General features: G+C 35.9%; 1 protein-coding gene across 2 annotated transcripts in view; it reads left to right on the forward strand.

Annotated features, from left to right (window-relative positions):
• The window catches only part of LOC126821167 (uncharacterized), a 63,425-nt gene that overhangs the window by 15,352 nt on the left and 26,009 nt on the right, over positions 1-22,064 (forward strand). For both annotated transcript variants that reach the window (XM_050549551.1, XM_050549550.2), the window contains exon 5: positions 57-222. In XM_050549551.1, coding sequence (XP_050405508.1) covers positions 57-222 — 166 coding nt within the window. The remainder of the gene's footprint in view (positions 1-56; positions 223-22,064) is intronic.

Raw genomic sequence — 22,064 nt, forward strand, 5'->3', positions numbered from 1 at the left:
ACCATACGTTCCGGTGTTATCCCCTTTTCCAAAAACATATTTATGATTTTTTTCAGGGTCATATGATTTTGAAGAAGAGAGAATATTAGATTATGTAGAAGATAAAACACAAGAATGTGATGAACCATATCCATTCCCTAATTCTGAGTCATCACACTTTGATCTGTGTGGATTTTTATTAAGAAAAACATCTCATAGAAAATGTAAAATATTTATCTTCAGGTTGGTCTTTTTTTATCTTTTTATACGCCTACATATTCATGTGGACATATATTGCCGTCGCCCCTGGCCATCCGTCCGTCCACAATTTGTTTCTGGACACTCTACAGGTCACAATTTTTATTCGATTTTAACGAAACTTAAAATATAGGTCTATCTCCCAAAAATCTCGGTTCCTTTCGATATTGGTATCAATCGCACTATAACTTCATGGATTATGGCCCCAGATTGTACAAAAAATCACATTTTTAGTTTGTGGATACTCGACAGGTCACAATTTTCATCTGATTTTGATGAAACTTGAAATCCATGTTTATAACCAAAAGATCTTGGTTCCTTTCGATATTTGTGCATATCGGGTCATAACTTCTTGAATTATGACCACTGATTGTAGCTTGTGGTCCCTCTAGAGGTCACATTTATTATCCAAGAGTTCGAATTTCGTGAAAATCGGACCCAAACTGCCGGAAAAAATGTCTGCTTCTCGTTTGCAAATACAGTGCACTCTGTCACATCCGACCTCTGATCACTCCGGCACTCTGTGAAATCCGACACCATTTTCATGTCCCGATTTATTTCCTTATTACTTCAGCCAAAAAATCTCTGGGTAATTCGACCTCTGAATATTCCGGATTACGACACCAATCAGCCGTCCCGTCATATGATTTCCATTGAATCGACACCGTATAATCCGGCCTTCAATCGGTAGGTGTGAAGCAAACACTAACCAATCAATTATCGGTGAGATTAAAACTCGATGGGCGTGAAGCCACAAAAGATTAACAAGCCATCACCAATCAATTATGTGTGAGATTAAAACTCTCTACCGTGGGTCTTTGTTGATTACTTTGATAATTTTAATCTCTTGTATAACAGTTGTGACAAATACTCAAAAATATCCACAAATTTTCCCCCAAATTCACAGTCGTAAAAATATTCCTAGCACCCGTTGGAAACATTCAATGCGCATGACAATTAAACCTGAATAACCTATAGTTTGGTCACCCTACGGATCTCTTCAAACCGTGTGACGACGACCTGGGGATGCTCTATTCACAGTCCGGAACGTCCCGAATTGACAGAATTGCAATCGAGTGACGCGGAATTCAGTCCTGTCACAGTTCTGTCAGTCCCGACGATGGAGGTGGTGTGAGTAGAATTGTGACATAATTAAACACGACGAACAGGTTTCGACTGCATGGTTGGATGAGTTATCTAGTCGATGCATGCGTTGTAGCCCGATTTATCCATTTTCACTCGATTGTCACTATTTTTGGGATTTAGAGAATTCAATTCCGGAACGTTCATTCGAGTACGCCCATTATCAATGAACACGTGATAGCAAAAACAAGAGTGCGATCAACTGAAGACGGCAAAGAAGATAAATTAACGACAGACTTGACCTATTCAAAATGCCTACGCATGTTAAAGTGCACATAAGATGGGCTTGGGAACTTTTGGATATGTGTAGCCAATGGTTACTATATCAACTTTACGGCAAGTTCACACCAATCTGATTGAAATTAATTCAGTTATCTTCCTTCAAAGTCGTTAAAATGGACCTCCCATAAAAACGACTTTGCCAATTATCGAAAACACTCTTAATCCCCTCAGACGCCAGTGACGTCTGACTGGTTCCTTAATCCCCCTAATTAAATAAAACAATTGACTACGGAATAATTTGTTTTGTAATTCATTTTCATTTAAGATCCAATTTCCAATTTGTTTCATAATGTACAGTCGCTCTCGTTTCTCACGACAGCAATTTTAATACCCTCTTACATCATGTGCAGTCCAGTCGATTTGAGATACCTTTTCGTCAAAAGAGTATTGTGGTTCAAATTTCCCTGAGTAAAAGAATACAGGGGTAAAAAGATTTGGTCATGCAAAATGTATCATAAAAAACGAACATGATTGAAAAGCGATTTGTAAATGACGATCCGTTATCATTGTACGGCGGATTTGACTTCATAACTTTGAAATAGACCGTAAAAATGAAATAAGAAAAAATATCTCAATATACTTTAGAATTAACAGTACAAATAAATTTTGTTGGTAACCATCTAAATGGAATAACAGACAGATTGAGAAGGGTCATCTAACTATCTTTGTGTATTGATAATAATATGACAAGTAGTGTCGTTAATATCTATCATTAATTAATCAATCCGACTAAAGTTATACCGACCTGGGGGTCATAAATTAATTTACATCTTGGTGTTAGCAGTGATTGTTAGTGGGATTAAGAATGCTGATTAGGTAATTATCAAAGACATCAATCTAGGTGGAACGTGTGCGTAGTACCCACGATTGAACTAATGGTAGAATCGAACACACACATATTAATTGTATAAAATAATTAAGTTTTACTCATCAGTTGTTTATAATTATTATTTACCCATTACTTATTGCTCGCCGGTGTTTTTGTAATCAAGTAGCCTCGTATTATTTGTTGACTGGCGCTTAAACAACATTTAATTGACTTGATATGAAATCTTCTTTATAATAAAAGTATTTTACAATTGCATTGACAGTTTAATCACTCACCAAACGGCACCAGGGACTCCGCGGATGATCAAGCGTAATTGATATTCATGTCCATGAATCCCATGCAATCTAACCTCAGTTACTACGCCCGTAGTGCATGGAACCGTACATGGCAATAAGATTCCCAGCGTTGATTGGCTTAAAAATGAGGGCGATCTATGCATGGTCATCGGAAAATTCCATATTCGCTGTGAATTTCAAATGGAGTTGCGATAAAAGTTGTTCTTTGTGTATAGAAATGGTTATTATTATTATATATAGCTAATAATGAATATATCGACAATTGACTGGCACCATTTGTATTTCTGTACTTATAGAGAACAGTTTGGGATATCAAGTATTACGGGGTTATCCAAATTACCGGTAAATGTGCAAATTGCTTAGGTCTTCTTCAGTTGTCACGGGGCCTATTTAAACAATGGCACCTTAAATGGATCTACGGCATTTTAAATTCACCTTAAAATATGCCAGTCACATGTTAATTGGACCAACATGTACACACTTGTCAACTGGTGGTGTGTATTGTATAGATAATGTATATAGTATGTGTAGTGCCTGTGATGTCTCCAGCCAATCAACCAGATTAAGGTTGTAATTGAAAATTTGAAAAACGTTTTTCGCTTTCTGATACTTAAACCTCAATAGCTGAATTAATTTTAATCAGATTGGTTTGAACTTGCCGGAAAATGGATATAGTAACCATTGGCTATAAGTAGTGTACATTCAATTAAGATTTTTAATCTTATGTGGTCTTTATATGAAATAAAAATTAATGTAATAAAATTTTGAATGTACAGAAAGGTTTATCATTTTTAAAGGGAATAACATTCTGGTGATTCGAAGCTACATTATAATAATACTTTCGGTTTTCGAAGTTACAATATTTCCGGTTTTGAGAAATCCGACATATTGTAACGATCCCGTACGTTGTCGGATTTGACAGAGTTCACTGTAGTGTAAAAATATGGTATATCAAGGTTGTGGACGCTCTAGTGTGGTCGTATATTGCCGTCGCCACCGTCCGTCCGTCCATCGTCCACAATTTCTTGTGAACACTCTACAGACTACATTTATCATCTGATATATGTTGTTTGCTTTGGTGAGATGAAGAAGCCTATTGAATTTCAGCAATTTCCGTTAATTTCTTCTGGAGTTATGGCCCTTGTTTCACTTTGTTGCACCTTGTGAACGCTCTAACAACAAAAGTTATCAACCGATCTGTATGAAATTTATATGCATCATTTAATTTCGTAAAACAAAGAAGCCTATTGAATTTCAGCAATTTCCGTTAATTACATCTAGAGTTATGGCCCTTGTTTCTGTTTGTTGAATCTTGTGAACGCTCTAATGACAACAGTTATCATCCGATCTGCTTGAAATTGATATGCATCATTTAAATAAGTGAAATGAAGAAGCCTATTGAATTTCAGCAATTTCCGTTAATTTCTTCTGGAGTTATGGCCCTTGTTTCACTTTGTTGCACCTTGTGAACGCTCTAACGACAAAAGTTATCAACCGATCTGTATGAAATTTATATTCATCATTTAAATTAGTAAAATAAAGAAGCCTATTGAATTTCAGCAATTTCCGTTAATTACATCTAGAGTTATGGCCCTTGTTTCACTTTGTTGAATCTTGTGAATGCTCTAATGACAAAAGTTATCATCCGATCTGTTTGAAATTTATATGCAGTGCTTGCCACGATGAATCACTGCGTGAGTACTCCATTACTCATGCAAAAAAGACTCTGCGTGAGTTTGGCGAGTAACTGACTTACTCACGCAAAATTTACCTAAGGGAGTAAAATTACAATAGAGACCAAGAACTCTGACAAATGGAAGCTAGGCCTAGATTCCATTGATTAACTTCCATTCCAAAGATGTAAGACTTTATTTTCTAATGTTCTTCATTAGAAGTGAGCCTTCTTGGCATTTGTAATATTATTAATATTAATTCAATACTTGAACTTTTATTCATTCTAATTCCAAAAATAAAACCTGTTTATGCGAGTGCCTAGATTAATTTAATAAAGAATAATAAAAGAATATTTTGTTCAATTTATTTTGGCTGAACGTGAAAATATAGTTTACTTTTAAAAAAATATGAAAGGCTTCTGTCGAAGGAACAAAGACAACCGGTGAAAATAATAGTAGTCGATCGTGTGTAAAGTGACAAAGTCTAATGTAAGACCCTCGTCCTTTTGGTGTCCCATTCATCTTTATTAATATAACAAACGTTTTCCGTTATCGTGTTTAGCTAAGATAAGAAGGTTTTCAGAAATACGTCTCTACCCTTTTGTAATATATATTTGATGTTTGAAAATCTAGAATGTACTGTTGCCCCACGATGTTAACAATGGCATAGCCTACTAAAATATACATGTACTAGTAATTAAATAGCACTCGTACGTACGACAATGTCAACACACCTTGTTCTGACTTTAGCTATTGTTATTCCAATCCAAATAGTTCTCGGCATTTCTAACTATATTTTAGCTTGTTTAATATTTATTTTAAAATGAAACCACTATTCAAAATATAGTCATAAATGACATTATATTCGTTACAATATTCTACAAATTTTCATATCCTGTAATATTTCTCGCGAGAATTCTACTTTGGATTTCAGTTAAATTAACCAATCATAAAAATTATACATTGCAAGCTTGATATAATTTCTTTATTGTCCAATCAATAGAAGCCTTTAATGTTTACTTTATTCTATTCTTAGTAACATTGTGTAATCGGAATAATATTATCGCAGAGTCACGTACAATGGGAAACAGAGTTGGCCTATTGTCTTTTATTTTATCGTAGATATTGAATTAAAATGGTGAACCGAACAAACCAGGAAATCAAATAACTATGACCTTAAATAGTTTTAAATTTTCATTTAAGAATTGTACTTTTTTCTATAAAAAGTTTCCAGAAATGTTTGCGCGACTAATGCCCTACTCTCGCGAGTTGCATTTCAGGTGAGTATAGCGTGCGCGCGAGTAATGACTCGCGCCTCCTGACGAGGTCTGATATGTATCTAGAGTTATGGCCCTTGTTTCACTTTGTTGCACTTTGTGAACGCTCAAACTTCTGAAGTTAACTGCTTAAACTGCCGATCTGTATGAAATTTATATGTGCCATTTAAATTAGTCAAGAGAAAAATCCTATTGAATTTCAGCAATTTCTGTCAATTATTTCTACAGTTATGATCCTTGTTTCACTTTGTTGCACCATGGGAACGCTCTAATGCTCTGCCGATCTGTATGAAATTTACATGTGTCATTTAAATTAGTCAAGAGAAGAATCCTATTGAATTTCAGCAATTTCCGTTTATTACTTCTAGAGTTATCATCCGATATGTATGAAATTTATATGCATCATTTAAATTTGTGAAACTAGAGGTCTATTGAATTTCAGCAATTTCAGTCAATAATTTCTAGAGTTATGACGATTGTCAACCTTGTGAACGTTTGAATGACAAAAATGATCATGTGATCTGTATCAAATTTATATGCATTATTTAAATTAGTAAAATGAAAAAGCCTGTCAAATTTCAACAATTTCTGTAGATTACTTCCAGAGTTGAGACTGAGACCCTTGTTTCAGTTTGTAGAGCTTTGTAAACCCTCAAACAACAAAATTTATAATCTGATCTGTATGGAATGTCTTGTAAAGGCCCCCAATTACCTACAAAGGAATAAATATGCGACAACCCTTGTCGACCGCTCGGACGATTTAGCTGCTGTGGGCGTATGTTTCCTAGCCTGGCAACCTATCTTTGTACCTTGGAAATGCTCTAACGACAAAAGTTATTATGGCCCTTGATCACTTAAAACAATCTTGTGGACGCTCTACAGGTCAAAGTTAATATCCGATTGACTTTAAATTTATACACAGTGTTTAAGGTCATGAGACGAAGAAGCCTATTGATTTTAAACGATTTTCGATAATTACTGCCTAAGTTATGGCCCTTGATCACTTTGAAAAATCTTGTGGATGCTCTAGAGGTCAAAGTTAATATCCGATTGACTTTAAATTTATACACAGTGTTTATGGTCATGAGACGAAGAAGCCTATTGATTTTCAGCGATTTCCAATAAATACTGCCAGAGTTATGACCCTTGATCACTTTGAAAAATCTTGTGGACGCTCTAGAGGCTAAAGTTAATATCCGATTGACTTTAAATTTATACACAGTGTTTAAGGTCATGAGACGAAGAAGCCTATTGATTTTCAGTGATTTCCGATAATTACTGCCAGAGTTATGCCCCTTGATCTCTTTGCAAAATCTTGTGGACGCTCTAGAGGCTTTAGTTAATATCCGATTGACTTTAAATTTATACACAGTGTTTGAGGCCATGAGATAAAGAATCATTGATTTTCAACGATATCGGATAATTGCTGCCAGCTAGAGTTATCATCCGATTGACTTCAGATTGATACACAGAGTTTAAAGTCTTGAGACGAACAAGTATATTGATTTTCAATGAATCTTTATGACTTGAACAGCTGAATCCATGATGTTGAAAGTTTCGTATACTAAACGTTAGCATGGGGCAGAACCAGTGATGGGATTTCAAAATGTTTCTTGTCGGACATTTTTACCGAAAATAAAGTGACATAACTCTTATCGTTATTTAAGATGGCAGTTTTAGACCACACACAAAAATCACGTGTAAACAAAATATTCAAATTCGTCCGTAATATAAAAATAGGTGCACCTCGTTATTTTTCATATTTAATTCCCGTATGGTATTCAAATTTATGTCAGTAATATTCCTACAAAATTCGTAATACGATAGAATGAAAGCGTGCCGACTACTGCCGATCTGTACTGTTTCAAATTCCTCCAAAATTACCGTATTTTCGGGTCATAAGTCGCTACATTTTTCAGTAGAAGTCCGGCATTCGTCTTATACTCCGTTACGACTTATGTACAGAGGGTAAGAATATGATATCCCGAGGAATGACACCATCCTCTAAATAATCGCATTCTACTCTAGCACGCGCTATCGTCTAAAACAATTAAGTACTTAAACTATTCCAATCGACATATTCGTCAACATTGCCTAGATTACTTATTTCTTTATTTAAAAACATAAACCCCCATTCAAAATATGATCATAAATCTGAGAATATGCCATCAAAATAGAATCTTTTCTTCGACATTAGAAGCGTGAATTTATTCACGTATTTATTTCATAATTTCACGTGTCTCGCGAGATTTCTAATACCGGTTCAGCACTGTCTAGCAATGTCTAATATTTTTCGGATATGTGTGTGTGTGAAATAGCTTTATTTAACGCTCGCTTCCACCGAAGTGATATCGCAGACGAATTATAATGACTGTCTATTGATCTGGGCGTTATATACTCTTACAATATGTGACTTCTATGACTAGTTTATACATATTGACGGCTCACATCAATGCGATTAAAATGTCCGACAATGCAGAATCCACGAGGTTAACACAAAGATTAAAATTATAATGGATTGATGAATAGTCCTACAAAGGGGAAACAATGGCTTCTGTTTAAGATTAGATTGATGAATTGTCCGACAAAGGATTAAGTCAGTCAATCAAGGCAGATTAAAGTAGTTAATCAAGGTAGATTTATAGACCGTATAACACGATAAATACGTTGATCACTTAATTACCTAATCAATCCAGCGTATTATCGACGATAATCTGGTTGAGTGGTAGTTATACACTCAGTAAACTATTGATTTTCAGTGATTTTCGATAATTACTGCCAGAGTTATGGCCTGTGATCACTTCAAAAAATCTTGTGGACGCTCTAGAGGTCAAAGTTAATATCCGATTAGGATAAATTTATACACAGTGTTTAAGGTAATGAGACGAAGAAGCCTATTGATTTTCAATGATTTCCGATAATTGCTGCCAGAGTTATGGCCCTTGATCACTTTGAAAAATCTTGTGGACGCTCTAGAAGCTAAAGTCAAGTCAATATCCGATTGACTTTAAATTGATACACAGTGTTTAAGGTCATGAGGCGAAGAATCCTATTAATTTTCAGCGATTTCCGATAATTTTTGCCAGAGTTATGGCCCTTGATCACTTGTGGATTTAGAGGCTAAAGTAAATATCAGATTGACTTTAAATTTATACACAGTGTTTAAGATCATGAGACGAAGAAGCCTATTGATTTTCAGCGATATTCGATAATTACTGCCAGAGTTATGGCCCTTGATCACTTTGAAAAATCTTGTGGCCGCTCTTGAGGCTGAAGTTAATATCCGATTGACTGTAAATTTATACACAGTGTTTAAGGTCATGAGACGAAGAAGCCTATTCATTTTCAGCGATTTCCGCTTATTACTGCCAGAGTTATGGCCCATGATCACTCTGAAAAATCTTGTGGATGCTCTAGGGGCTAAAGTTAATATCTTAATGACTTTAAATTTATACACAGTGTTTAAGGCCATGAGATGAAGAATCATATTGATTTTCAACGATTTCGGATAATTACTGCCAAAGTTATGGCCCTTGATCACTTTGAAAAATCTTGTGACGCTCTAGAAGCTAAAGTCATCATCCGATTGAATTCAGATTAATACACAGAGTTTAAGGCAGGCCCGGCGGAGTAAGGGGGCTGGGGGGGGGGGGCTTTAGCCCCCCCAATATTTTGGCCACAAGTACCCCTTTCTCCAGGTTGTTGCAAGCAAGTAACTATTATATTAAAAATAAAAAGGCTTGAATTTAACATAGAAGTGAGTAGAAGTGATACTTCTAGAACGTAGACTTTCAGTAGAAGAAAACCCTGCTAGGCTCTATACTGTTCCCAGGGTTTAAGAGACCCACGATTGCGAGGGTCGCAATTAGAAAACTTAACGGTCGATCTTTATTTCAAGTCTATCTTATGTCTGTTGTATCTATGACATATTAAGCCCGGCTCAGATCGACCTTGCGACGCGACTCAACTGTCGGCGACTATCGTAGATTGCACTCAGATCGAATTCAGCAATGATCGCCGACCAGTTGCTATCGGTCGTACGATTGAACGCGAGCGCGCTCACATCGACACCGATACACCGACTTGTGGCGTCCTCACGAATAGATCATGTGACTCCTTCAAAATGGCACATCGACGATGACGAGTCGGCGACTGGTTCCGTCGCGTCGTAGAAGTAGAACATGTTCAACTCCTGCGACTCAGTCGCCGATCGTGAAAAACTGTCGCACGACGGTCGTAGCTAGACTCAGATCGACTAGAATCGCGATGGAAATCGTGCGACGATTGGCGGCAGACGCCGGAAAACCAGTCGGCGACCAGTTGAGTCGCGTCGTAAGGTCGATCTGAGCCCCCCTTTAGGTAATTAGAAAAATGACGGGATAGCGTTTTATTTATACTCTTTCCTTGTGCTATGGCTGCTACGGCCAGTTGAAACAAGCGGTTGCCATGCAAGATATGTCCACATTTTGTAAGAAATGGACGGGGAAGAGGTAAGATCAAAAGGGCTATCCTATCATTCAAGATCATTTGATCCTTAACATATTTATGGTTCATCAGAATGGGGCAACAATGGTAGCCCCCCCCCCCCCCACACACACACACACACACACACATACACACCTGGAGTGCCTACAAAATCCGTACATATTTCAGATTTTGCATGAAAAGCAGTGGCTATAGCTCTAGAATGTAAGGTCTGATGCTACCAAAGTCGAACTGATCCAAGAACTTTTGATCCTTAACACACATTTGAAGTTCATAGTAAACAAACTTCATTCATATTTAACATTTTGTGTAAAAGACAGGGGCAGATGCGCAAGCAAATGGAACCCATCCATGAACTAGTGATACTCTTTTTAAGTTTCATCTAAATCGGATAAAATTGTGACCTCTAGATGGTCCACAGCCTGGGTATTACATGATTTTATTATACTATTTTCGAATAGGGGACTGGCTATTTGACGGGGAAGATTCGGTCCGATTTTGCGGAAATAATTATTGTGTAACAGTTTTGAAAATAAGATACAAATTATTACCTCTAGAGGACCCGTATGCTAAAAACATGATATTTCCTACAATCAGGGGATCAGAATCCAGAAAGTTACGGTCCAATACGAACCAATATCGAAGAAACCCAGATCTTTGGGATATAAATATATATTTTAAATTTCATCAAAATTGGATAAAAAATTTGAACCGCAGGATGGTCTACAACCTGGGTATTACAATCAGATCCTAATGTTAAAGCTACTAGCAGATTTCGTCAAGGTCACGACATGTAAACAGGGTTAGGGCAAGTGATTGTTGCAGAGGATTGTGAGTTAGGGTAAGGGCTAGATCTTTGGTTAGGGTTTGCGCTAGCCCGGTTTACATCTCGTGACATTGGCGAAATCTGCAAGTGGCCTTAATATTTAGATCTAAACTGAATATTATATGCTTTTAGGGGAGCGGCCATTTTATCGGCCAGCTCGGTCTCATTTTCAGAAAATGTGAACTCGACCGTAATTATGATGTACCGGTGATATATTCGAATGCCTTTTAAATCGGATAAAAATTGTAACCTCTAGAGGGACCACAAGCTAAAAACTCAATTTTTCGTACAATCAGGGGCTATATTCCAGAAAGTTACAATCAGATATGCGCGAATATGGAAAGAAACCAAACATATATTTCAAGTTTCATCAAAATTGGATGAAAATTGTGACCTCTAGAGTGTCCATAAGCTAAAAATGTCATTTTTCGTACAATCACTTCAGAGGTCATAATCCATGACGTTACGGTCCAATACATGCCAATTTCGAATGAAATTGAGATCTATGAGATCAAGTCTTGTCAATTTCGGATAAAAAAATTTAACCTGCTATAATTGAATGTTTTTTTACAATCAAATAAAAACTATTACTTCTACTGGGTCCACGGTTCGTAAAATCAGGGGCCATAATCCAGGAAGTGACGGTCCTATATATTCGCCAATATCGAAAGGAACCGATATCTTTCGGTATTAAACGTAGATTGTAAGTTTCATCATGCATTATGCATATATTTGTCAAGTTCAGCATCACAGGATTAAACCACCATAGATTGTATTTTTATGGTAAGGGAGTTAAAAAAAAAAAATTTGACTTCATTGCCGAGTAATTTTATTAGCCAGAAATCGCTTAGAAAGTGTCTCTGACAATCTAGATCCCCAAGGGCTTCCGGGGCCTAGGCGGCCCCTGGACCCTCGCCTATGGACCTAGGATGGTAGCCCCCCCAATCAAGAATTGCTTCCGCTGGCCCTTAAAAGTTTATATTCGATTGACTTTAAATTTATACACAGTGTTTAAGGTCATGAGACGAAGAAACCTATTGATTTTCAGCGATTTCCGATAATTACTGCCAGAGTTATGACCCTTGATCACTTTGAAAAATCTTGTGGACGCTCTATAGAGGCTGAAGTTAATATCCGATTGACTTTAAATTTATACACAGTGTTTAAGGTCATGAGACGAAGAAGCCTATTGATTTTCAGTGATTTCCGCTAATTACTGCCAGAGTTATGGCCATTGATCACTTTCAAAAATCTTGTGGACGCTCTAGGGGCTAAAGTTAATATCCGATTGACTTTAAATTTATACACAATGTTTAATGGTCATGAGACGAAGAAGCCTATTGATTTTCAGCAATTTCCACAAAATAACACACAAACTATTCCAGTCAAAAAATGTTCATATATTCAAATGAAGATATATAATTGGGCATCAAAGCACTAATACAAAGTAACAACAAAGTTATTCTTTATTTAAATTCAACAATGTTTAGCACACGCACATTGTACAACAGGCCATAGCATGCTTCCGTAGGCATTCGTCTAATTGACGATCAAAATGTGCAAGATTTACTACAATGAGCAAATTAAAAAATCTAACTATTTTTATCCTGATTTAAATGTCCTAAAGATGTTGAATAAATCACTGAATTTAACTTAGTTTGCTGAACAAAGTCGGTATTGTATTCGCCGACCATGGACCGACATTTTGATTTTTTTTCGTAATAAGTCGTATCTGGGTCATCTTCTTCTCCGTTTATAATCCCGGAAAAAACAATTTCCCGAACACTATTGAGATTAATATTCACATCTAAGAAAATCCTACAAATTCTGATTCGGAATCACTTTCCATAGCGAAGAAATTATTAAAAGAGTGAGCGCTGGGATATTACAATTCGACGAAGAGTGGCTGCCATTTTTGCTACGCCGTATATCATGTATATCTTCTTCTCTGTTTCATATCTCGGAAAAATCACTTTCCTCGGAACATTTGTCATTACTGAGATTAATATTCATATGTAAATAAATATCCTTTGATAAAATTCCTTCAAATTCTGAACCGGGATCTCTTTCCATAGCAAAGAAATTATTAGATAAACGAGCAGAATGGCGCCCGATGACACAAATTTACCCGAGAGTTCAGGACCTTATAACCCCGAAACCATTGATGTGACGTTTATGTTTTATGATTTCAATCATTAGTTCAAACTATACGCTTATTGAATAACTACTTTTGGAAAGCCAATCGTCTTTTTTATGCGACCACATAGAAATGTGGACGTATATTGCCGTCGCCCCTGTCTGTCCGTCTGTCCGTCTAATGCCAAAAGTTAACATCCGATCTTTGTGAAATTTATATGCAATATTTAAATTAGGGAAACGAAGAAGCCTATTGAATTTCAGCAATTTCCGTGTATTACTTCTAGAGTTATGGCCCTTGTTTCACTTCGTTTAACCTTGTGAACGCTTTAACCCCAAAAGTTATCATCCTATCTTTCTGGAAATTTATATGCATTATTTAAATTAGTGAAACGAAGAAGCCTATTTAATTTCAATAATTTCTGTTTATAACGTCTAGAGTTATGGCCCTTGTTTCACTTTGTTGAACCTTGTGAACGCTCTAATGCCAGAAGTTAACATCCGATCTTTGTGAAATTTATATGCAATATTTACATTAGGGAAACGAAGAAGCCTAATGAATTTCAGCAATTTCCGTTTATTACTTCTAGAGTTATGGCCCTTGTTTCACTTTGTTTAACCTTGTGAACGCTCTAACCCCAAAAGTTATCATCCTATCTTTCTGAAATTTATATGCATTATTTAAATTAGTGAAACGAAGAAGCCTATTGAATTTCAGCAATTTCTGTGTATTACGTCTAGATTTATGGCCCTTATTTCACTTTATTGAACCTTGTGAACGCTCTAACGCCAAAAGTTGTCATCCGATCTTTCTGAAATTTATATGCATTATTTAGATAAGTGAAATGAAGAAGCTTATGGAATTTCAGCAATTTCTGTTTATTACGTCTAGAGTTATGGCCCTTGTTTCACTTTATTGAACTTTGTGAATGCTCTAACATCAAAAGTTATCTGCCGATCTGTATGAAATTTACATGTGTCATTTAAATTAGTAAAGAGAAGAATCCAATTGAATTTCAGCAATATCCCTTTATTACTTCTAGAGTTATTGTCCTTGTTTCACTTTGTTCAACCTTGTTAATCAGGGCTGTCGGTAATTTTTCACAGTTGATAAGTCCAATTTTGCCAAATTTGATTAGCAAATTTAAAAATTGATTAGCAGTTTTTCAGTTTCAACATAAAACACCTAAATAAAAAGATATTACTTTTAGATTCCATTCTTACTATTCTTAGATTTTTTTTAACACTGCCACTTGTGACAGTTTGTGAATGTGATGTAGACATTTAGTTAGGTCTTATGTCTGAAGCCAATTCTTAACAGTGACTTCCGAAGCCCCAATCATTTTAATTGTTATTTTTTGTTACGTTAGAAAACAATTTCGTCTGCTTTTTATCGTGTATTGCTATTTTTGTTCAATCGAGCGCACCTCGGTTAACTAAACACACGCGATATTTTACGGGAATTTTTACTTTGATTTATCATTTTACAATACGTTAACATATATTTATTTTTTTATATTTTATTTACAATACGTGGGGGATACACTGGATTTATTTCTTTCAAAATGAATATGATATAATTACTTGATGTCTCGCAACGTGAGTGGTACTACTTGATTCCCTATTTCCGGTTTAATAGTCCCTATTCATAGAGTTATGTCCCTGTATTATATAGTACCGTATAATGAATTGTGTCTGGGTAGTTCGAGAAGAACATGTCACACGGAGAATTCAGTTTTGTTTATAAAATTTTTTTCAACATTTTATACACGTTGAAAGTGTTGAGAAAGCCTTCTAGTCTTCAAATGTGGATTATCCTTGTGCCAATATCCAAAATGACAGGCATATTAATGATTCGCAGTTACTGCGAATCAAAAACTTTAGATTTTAATTTTTGATTAGCAACGGACAAAATATGTATCGCAAATTGCGCTGCGATACTGGTTGTCGGCAGCCCTGTTGTTAATGCTCGATTGATGAAAGTTATCATCCGATATGTATGAAATTTATATGCATCATTTAAATTTGTGAAACGAAAAAGCCTGTCAAATTTCAAGAATTTCTGTAGAGTTGAGACCCTTGTTTCAATTTGTAGAACCTTGTGAACCCTCAAACGGCAAAAATTATTATCTGATCTGTATGGAACTGTCTTGTAAAGGCCCCCAATTACCTACAAAGGAATAAATATGGGACAACCCTTGTCGACCGCTCGGACGATTTAGCCGCTGTGGGCGTATGTTTCGTTGCCTGGCAACCTATCTTTTTATAACTTTATTGATTAATAAAACAATACATCAAAAAGCCGGCAGCAGCCGTTGATGGGCAAATTGTCTCGCGAGTTTACAACCTTTATAACCCCTAAACCTTTGATGTGACCTACAAATTTTATGATTCCAGTAATTAATTCAAACTATATACTTATTTGATAACTACTTTTTGGAAGCCAATTGGCCTTTTTTGATAACTTTCTTGATCAATAAAACTTTCCATCAAAGAGGCCGACAACAGTCGTTGTTAGGAAAAGTGACTACACATTAGGTAGTCGACAGGTGGCGTAAGTGAAATTCAGTAGCTAATTAAGTCGACGCCTGGCGTAAGTTGGACCGAATGAGTTAATATCCGATTGACTTTAAATTTATACACAGTGTTTGAGGCCATGAGATGAAGAATCATATTGATTTTCAATGATTTCGGATAATTACTGCCAAAGTTATGGCCCTTGATCACTTTGAAAAATCTTGAGACGCTCTAGAGGCTAAAGTTATCATCCGATTGACTTCAGATTGATACACAGAGTTTAAGGTCTGGAGACGAACAAGTATATTGATATTGAATGAATCTTTATGACTTGAACAGCTAAATCCATGATGTTAAAAGTTTTGTATACTAAACGTTAGCATGGGGCAGAACTTTATAAAAACCAAACAAATTCTAATGGGTTTCTGATAATTACTTAATGAGTTGTTACCCTTAATCAGATTTTAATGTATTAATATTATAAATGTTTCATTACCGAAAAAAAGTATAAATATGCGACAACTCTTGTTGACTACCTGGACGATATGGCTGCTGTGGGCGTATGTTTCTTTGCCTGGCAACCTATCTTTAGCTTGTTCTCTATTCATCTCTTGAAAATGTAGGCGTATCCTGCCTGGCAGCCGCTGGTTATCCGATTTTGTTGAAACTTGAAATGTAAGTTTATAACCCAAAGATCTTGGTTCCTCTCGATATTGGGAGGGGGGGGGTTGGATGGCCGAATGGTTAGCACGTGCGTGCTGTATCATAAGGCCTGTCATTGAGTCAACTGGCGTGGTTTCGAATCCCGGTTGTACGTGACAAGGAGTAATGTCGCCTGTCCAACCTCGTGGGTTTTCTCCGGGTACTCCGGTTTCCCCCAACTGCTAAAGACCCCTACGCGCAAGCGAATTATTGAAATAAAATTAAACCATATGTTAGTCCCGAAATGACCTAGTTTGTGTTGAGTGGACATTAAACCCCATTTCTCTCTCTCTCTCCCTCTCGATATTTGCGCATATCGGACCGTAACTTCCTGAATTATGGCCCCTGATTGTACGAAAAATTGCGTTTTTAGCTTGTGGACCCTATAGAGGTCATAATTTTTATCCGATTTAAAAAAAAAAGAATTATTATATCACTGTTACACCCTAAGGACACCTACGTTCGAAATTCGTGAAAATCAGCCCAAAATTGACAGACAAAATGGCTGCCCTTCGTTCTCAAATAGCTTAAAAAATATGTTATATCAAGGTTGTGGACCCTATAGAGGTCACAATTTTTATCCGATTTTGTTGAAACTTGAAATGTAAGTTTATAACCCAAAGATCGTGGTTCATTTCGATATTTGCGCTAGTGTTGAAACTACTTTTCGGATATCTGTTAACGGATACAAAATAAGGGTTATCCTTCTGACATTCCGTATGCTCTATATTTAGCCATTTTTACATCTAATTACTTTGAAATTTTCCCCAATGCTATTGATCACTTACGCAGCTTTGAGCATAAATGTTAATATCACGCATATTATTTAGCGATAGTAACTAATAAAAATATTAATGCAGTGCAACGAAAACAGTAGTCTAAATAAAAAAATATTCATTCATTCCTTGCGCTGGTTTACGCTAGATAGAAGCTACTTCTTGGGTTTACGGGATACAAATTAACACTGTGTTTAGACTTCCCACAATGAAATTTATTCATAACGACCTAGGTCACGTATATTCTCACTTACTGATTGGTTCAATAGCAGTAGATTATCAGAATGAGGAAAACGACCTTGGCGGAATAAATGTTAGATGTTTTTATTTTACTCTTTTCATTCGTGTTGATAGAGCAAAAATGATAAGTGGGAGGGCCGCGGATTACAGGAGTAGTTATACACAAATTCATTCACCTCATTGATTTTTAGGGATATCATGGATAGTCTTAATAATTGCGGCTAAAGGTAGGCACATTTTTTTCTTCGCGGCTCAAACAATTTGCAAATCGAAAGTAAGATTTCATACTCGGCATACACAGACACTCATAAACATTGAAATAAGTAAGAAATTATGAGTATATGAACTTTTGATGTGATTTTGTTCAAGAATTTCACGTTTCCGAATTATCCGAATAGTATTCGAATAGCAAACAAAAGTATTCGGATCACAAATCTCGATCCGATTTTCAACACTAATTCGCGCATATCGGATCGTAACGTTCTGAATTATTGCCCTTGATTGTAGGAAAAATCGCATTTTTAACTTGTGGACCCTATAGAGGTCATAATTTTTATCCGATATATAAAAACTTATTATTAACCTTCGTTCTCAAATAGCGTAAAAATATGGTATATTAAGGTTGTGAACCCTATAGAGATCACAATTTTTATCCGATTTTGTTGAAACTTGAAATGTAAGTTTATAACCCAAAGATCTCGGTTCCTTTCAATATTTGCGCATATCGAATTGTAATTTCTTGAATTATGGCCCTTGATTTTAGGAAAAATCACTTTCTTTTTAGCTTGTTCTCTATCCATCCTGCCTGGCAGCCGCTGGTTAGCTTGTGGTTCCACTAGAGTCACATTCATTATCTGGTTTAAAACAACGTTTGAATATATCGCCATTACACCGTAAGGAAAGATGAGTTCGAATTTCATGATAATCAGACCAAAACTGCCTGGCTAAATGGCCGCTTTTTGTATGCAAATAGTGTAAAATTATGTAATACCAAGGTTAGAGAAAAGTCACAATTTTTATCCGATTTTGATGAAACTTAAAATATATCTTAATATCCCGAATTCGATATACGCGCATTTCAGATCATAACTTCCTGGATTATGGTCCCAGGTTGTATGAAAATTTGCATTTTTTTAGCTTGTTCTCTATCCATCTTTTGCAAAATGTGGGCGCATCATGCCTGGCAACCGCTGGTATCTTTAACCAGTGACATTAACATTGTAATATGCCCAACTCGCAAGATTCCAGGAAAGAGTCAAACATACAGGTCACTCCAATTATTTTGGACAATGGAGATGATGAAGTTAGTTTATCAATCAAGGAAAATACATCGTCAGTCGTGTGGAATTACTTTGGGATCAAAACAAACGATGAAAGGAACATGTCATGTTGCCGACTTTGTCATAAAGATGTTCGGACTCCAGGTGGTAATACATCCAATATGTGGCACCACTTGCGTGATAATTACCCAGTGACTCATGTAGAAGCCAATAAATTAATAATTAAACCCAAAACAAAGGGGCGAGTTGCAAGTTCAACAAATACTCCAACTTCGTCCTCGGCTCATCCAAAAATAACTTCCGCCATGGATGAACAAATGAGTATTAATTCAAGTCAAGCAAAAAAATACATAGAGCTATTGGTTGTTGAATTGCTAATGATATGCTGAGTTACAGAACTATAGAAAAACCTGGGTTCAGATACATGATGTCAAGAATAATTCCAAAATATAAGGTCCCATCAAGAACTTATTTTAGTGATAAAATAATACCAGACATTTACTGAAGTACTGAAGTCAATTGGCCAATTTGCATTTACAACTGATATGAGGACTTCGATAACTTTAGACCCATATATATGAGCCTTACCATACATTTTATTAATGACCAGTGGCAGTTTTGCTCCATTAATCTGGGAACCACACCCTTTTCAGAAGACCATTCAGGAGTTAAAATGGCTGAAGAAAAGAAGGCAGCCTTACAAGAATGGAGTCTAAACCTCACATCAGTTATTTGTGGGACTACAGATAATGCATCAGATAAGGCCGAGGTTAATTAATTGTTTGTTTCTCATGACCCGCCTGCATGTCCGTTTTCATCCGTAATAATTACGCACTTCCATAATTATTTGGTTAAATTTAGTGAGGTCAAAAATTTGTCCTGTAAAACTATATTTGTTTACCTTTAAATATGAACAATGAATTGACGCATTGAAATCCACTATTTATCGATGAACGTGACACCATAGGGGATAAGCAAAGTAGGCTAGAATGTGAAAAAATACATGGAGTCCATCCGTAAAACACTAACGGGAAGTGATTAAGCTGTGTCATATCTGTCATCCATACCAAGGAATGGTACAATGTAGCCACAACATTCACCAAATACCACATATATACTCTATAAGGCACTTGTCATTTGTAATAAAATTCACAGAAAGATATAAATGTCTTTTAATTCCTGCTAAATTAATTAATTTACGTGACTAGAACAGTCCCAGAATTGCCGCCATGAGATACATGTAGCCTCGATCATGAGAAACCAACTGGTTGACACTGCTTCACTGTATTTTATTAACAACACTATATAAACAGTCTCAAAAGGACACAAAGATACAAATAAATGTAAACAGTTTGATTAAGATAGACAAAATTATAAAAGTATTTATATTATTATGATGCCATGTGCCGATGGGTTCAAAGTTGAAGACAATTAACATACGGGCTATTGCCATGGCATTCATATCTTTCTTCACGGCTAGAGAAATGACCACGTGTGTAGTAAATTCTTTGGACTGAAATGTTAAATAATCTAAATTATTGTGTATTTAAAAATCCAAGGGTATACTTTTAATTATTTATGTCAGAACAAATCGTCAACCAGTTTGGAACAGGTCATTTCGTAACCTGTCAAAGTAGGGAAGGATAACGAAATGAAATGCCAAGAATGAATGAATTAACAAACCATTAACTTAGAAGCATATCACTAATAATTTAAACTTATTTATTATGATCAAGTCCTCCGATGTCCAGTTATATATTTTAATCTGTAAATATTTTTACAAATGTGAATAAATCGTGGACACTGGTTACCGTTGGGTTTTCAACTACCAAGTAAGTGACATTAGTTATTGCTGAAATAAAAACAGCATTAAACTAAACAAATTAAATTTCATCTCAATAATTAATAATTACCGCATGTACAGCATGTATATTTCACAAACTCAGTTCATGAGAAACTAAATTAAATTTCATCTCAATAATTAATAATTACCACATGTACAGCATGTATATTTCACAAACTCAGTTCATGAGTGGTCATTTATTAACCGCGGCCTAATACAACAATGTTTGCTGCCTTGGGAATTCCATAATTGTCCTGTTTTGGTCATAATTTAGACTTAGCGGTAAATGAAGCACTGAAATTATATACTGTGAGTAGAGCAATTAGATTGCATTTCTAAATCACTTCAAAACAGATATGACAAAGATTCAATTCGTGTATTCACATCAGTGTGTTCATTTTTAGATCCATGATTTAATTATTGTTTTTTAAGTGATGAACTGTTTAACGAAGTAAAGAAATACATATTTGAGAAATCTCTTGAAAATACTCCTGTAACAGAGAATGTTGACAGTGTGAAAACAGTGGACAATAATGAGACGGTTAGTTCTGAGGGAATAGAAGGCCCATCTGACAATACCCAATCCTTTGATGACAAAGATGAACCCTCTCCTAAGAAACGCTTCAGTGACAATCTTTCATCATTATTAAATATTGTAATGACAGAAAAGCGCAAGGAACATAAAACATATGTGTTAACTTTCAGACAGAGAATCCAAAGGGAGGTTGACACTGACTGTTCAGTAGAAAATATCTCTTTAGAAGCGGATCCATTATATTGGTGGAAGGTTAATCAACCAACTTTTCCAATATTATCTGAGTTATTTGTGTACCAGCCACAAGCTGTTCCTCGGAGAGGCTGTTCAGCGGTGTCAGATTACTTGCCACAAAATCAAGAAATCGTTTACACCCGGAAAGTGTCAACAAAATGCCGTTTTTGAACAGAAATTTGAAACTGGACACTTATTGACACCTTGCCAAGATATCATACCTCAGTTACAATTCCAGTTGTTGATTTTATTACTATTAGTTCGTGTTTTGAATCGTGTGCCAAACTTTTATTATAAGTTTTTATACGCCCACATTGAAATATGGTCGTATATTGTCGTCGCCCCCGTCCGTCCAGTGTCCACAATTGCTTGTAGACATTAAATCATCCTTCAATACCAATTATTGATGGTTTTTATACGCCCACTTTATACGCTTGTGGACGCTCTAGAGGCTAAAGTTAATATCCGATTGACTTTAGATATATACACGATGTTTGAGGTCATGAGACGAAGAAGCCTATTGATTTTGAGCGATTGCCGATAATTACTGCCAGATAACTTTGAAAAATCTTGTGGACGCTCTAGAGGCTAAAGTTAATATCCGATTGACTTTAAATTTATACACAGTGTTTAAGGTCATGAGATGAAGAAGCCTATTGATTTTGAGCGATTGCCGATAATTACTGCCAGATCACTTCAAAAAATCTTGTGGACGCTCTAGAGGCTAAAGTTAATATCCGATTGACTTTAAAA

This window comes from Patella vulgata, chromosome 5 (genome assembly GCF_932274485.2).
Source record: "Patella vulgata chromosome 5, xgPatVulg1.2, whole genome shotgun sequence".
Classification (NCBI taxonomy): Eukaryota; Metazoa; Mollusca; class Gastropoda; family Patellidae; genus Patella; species Patella vulgata.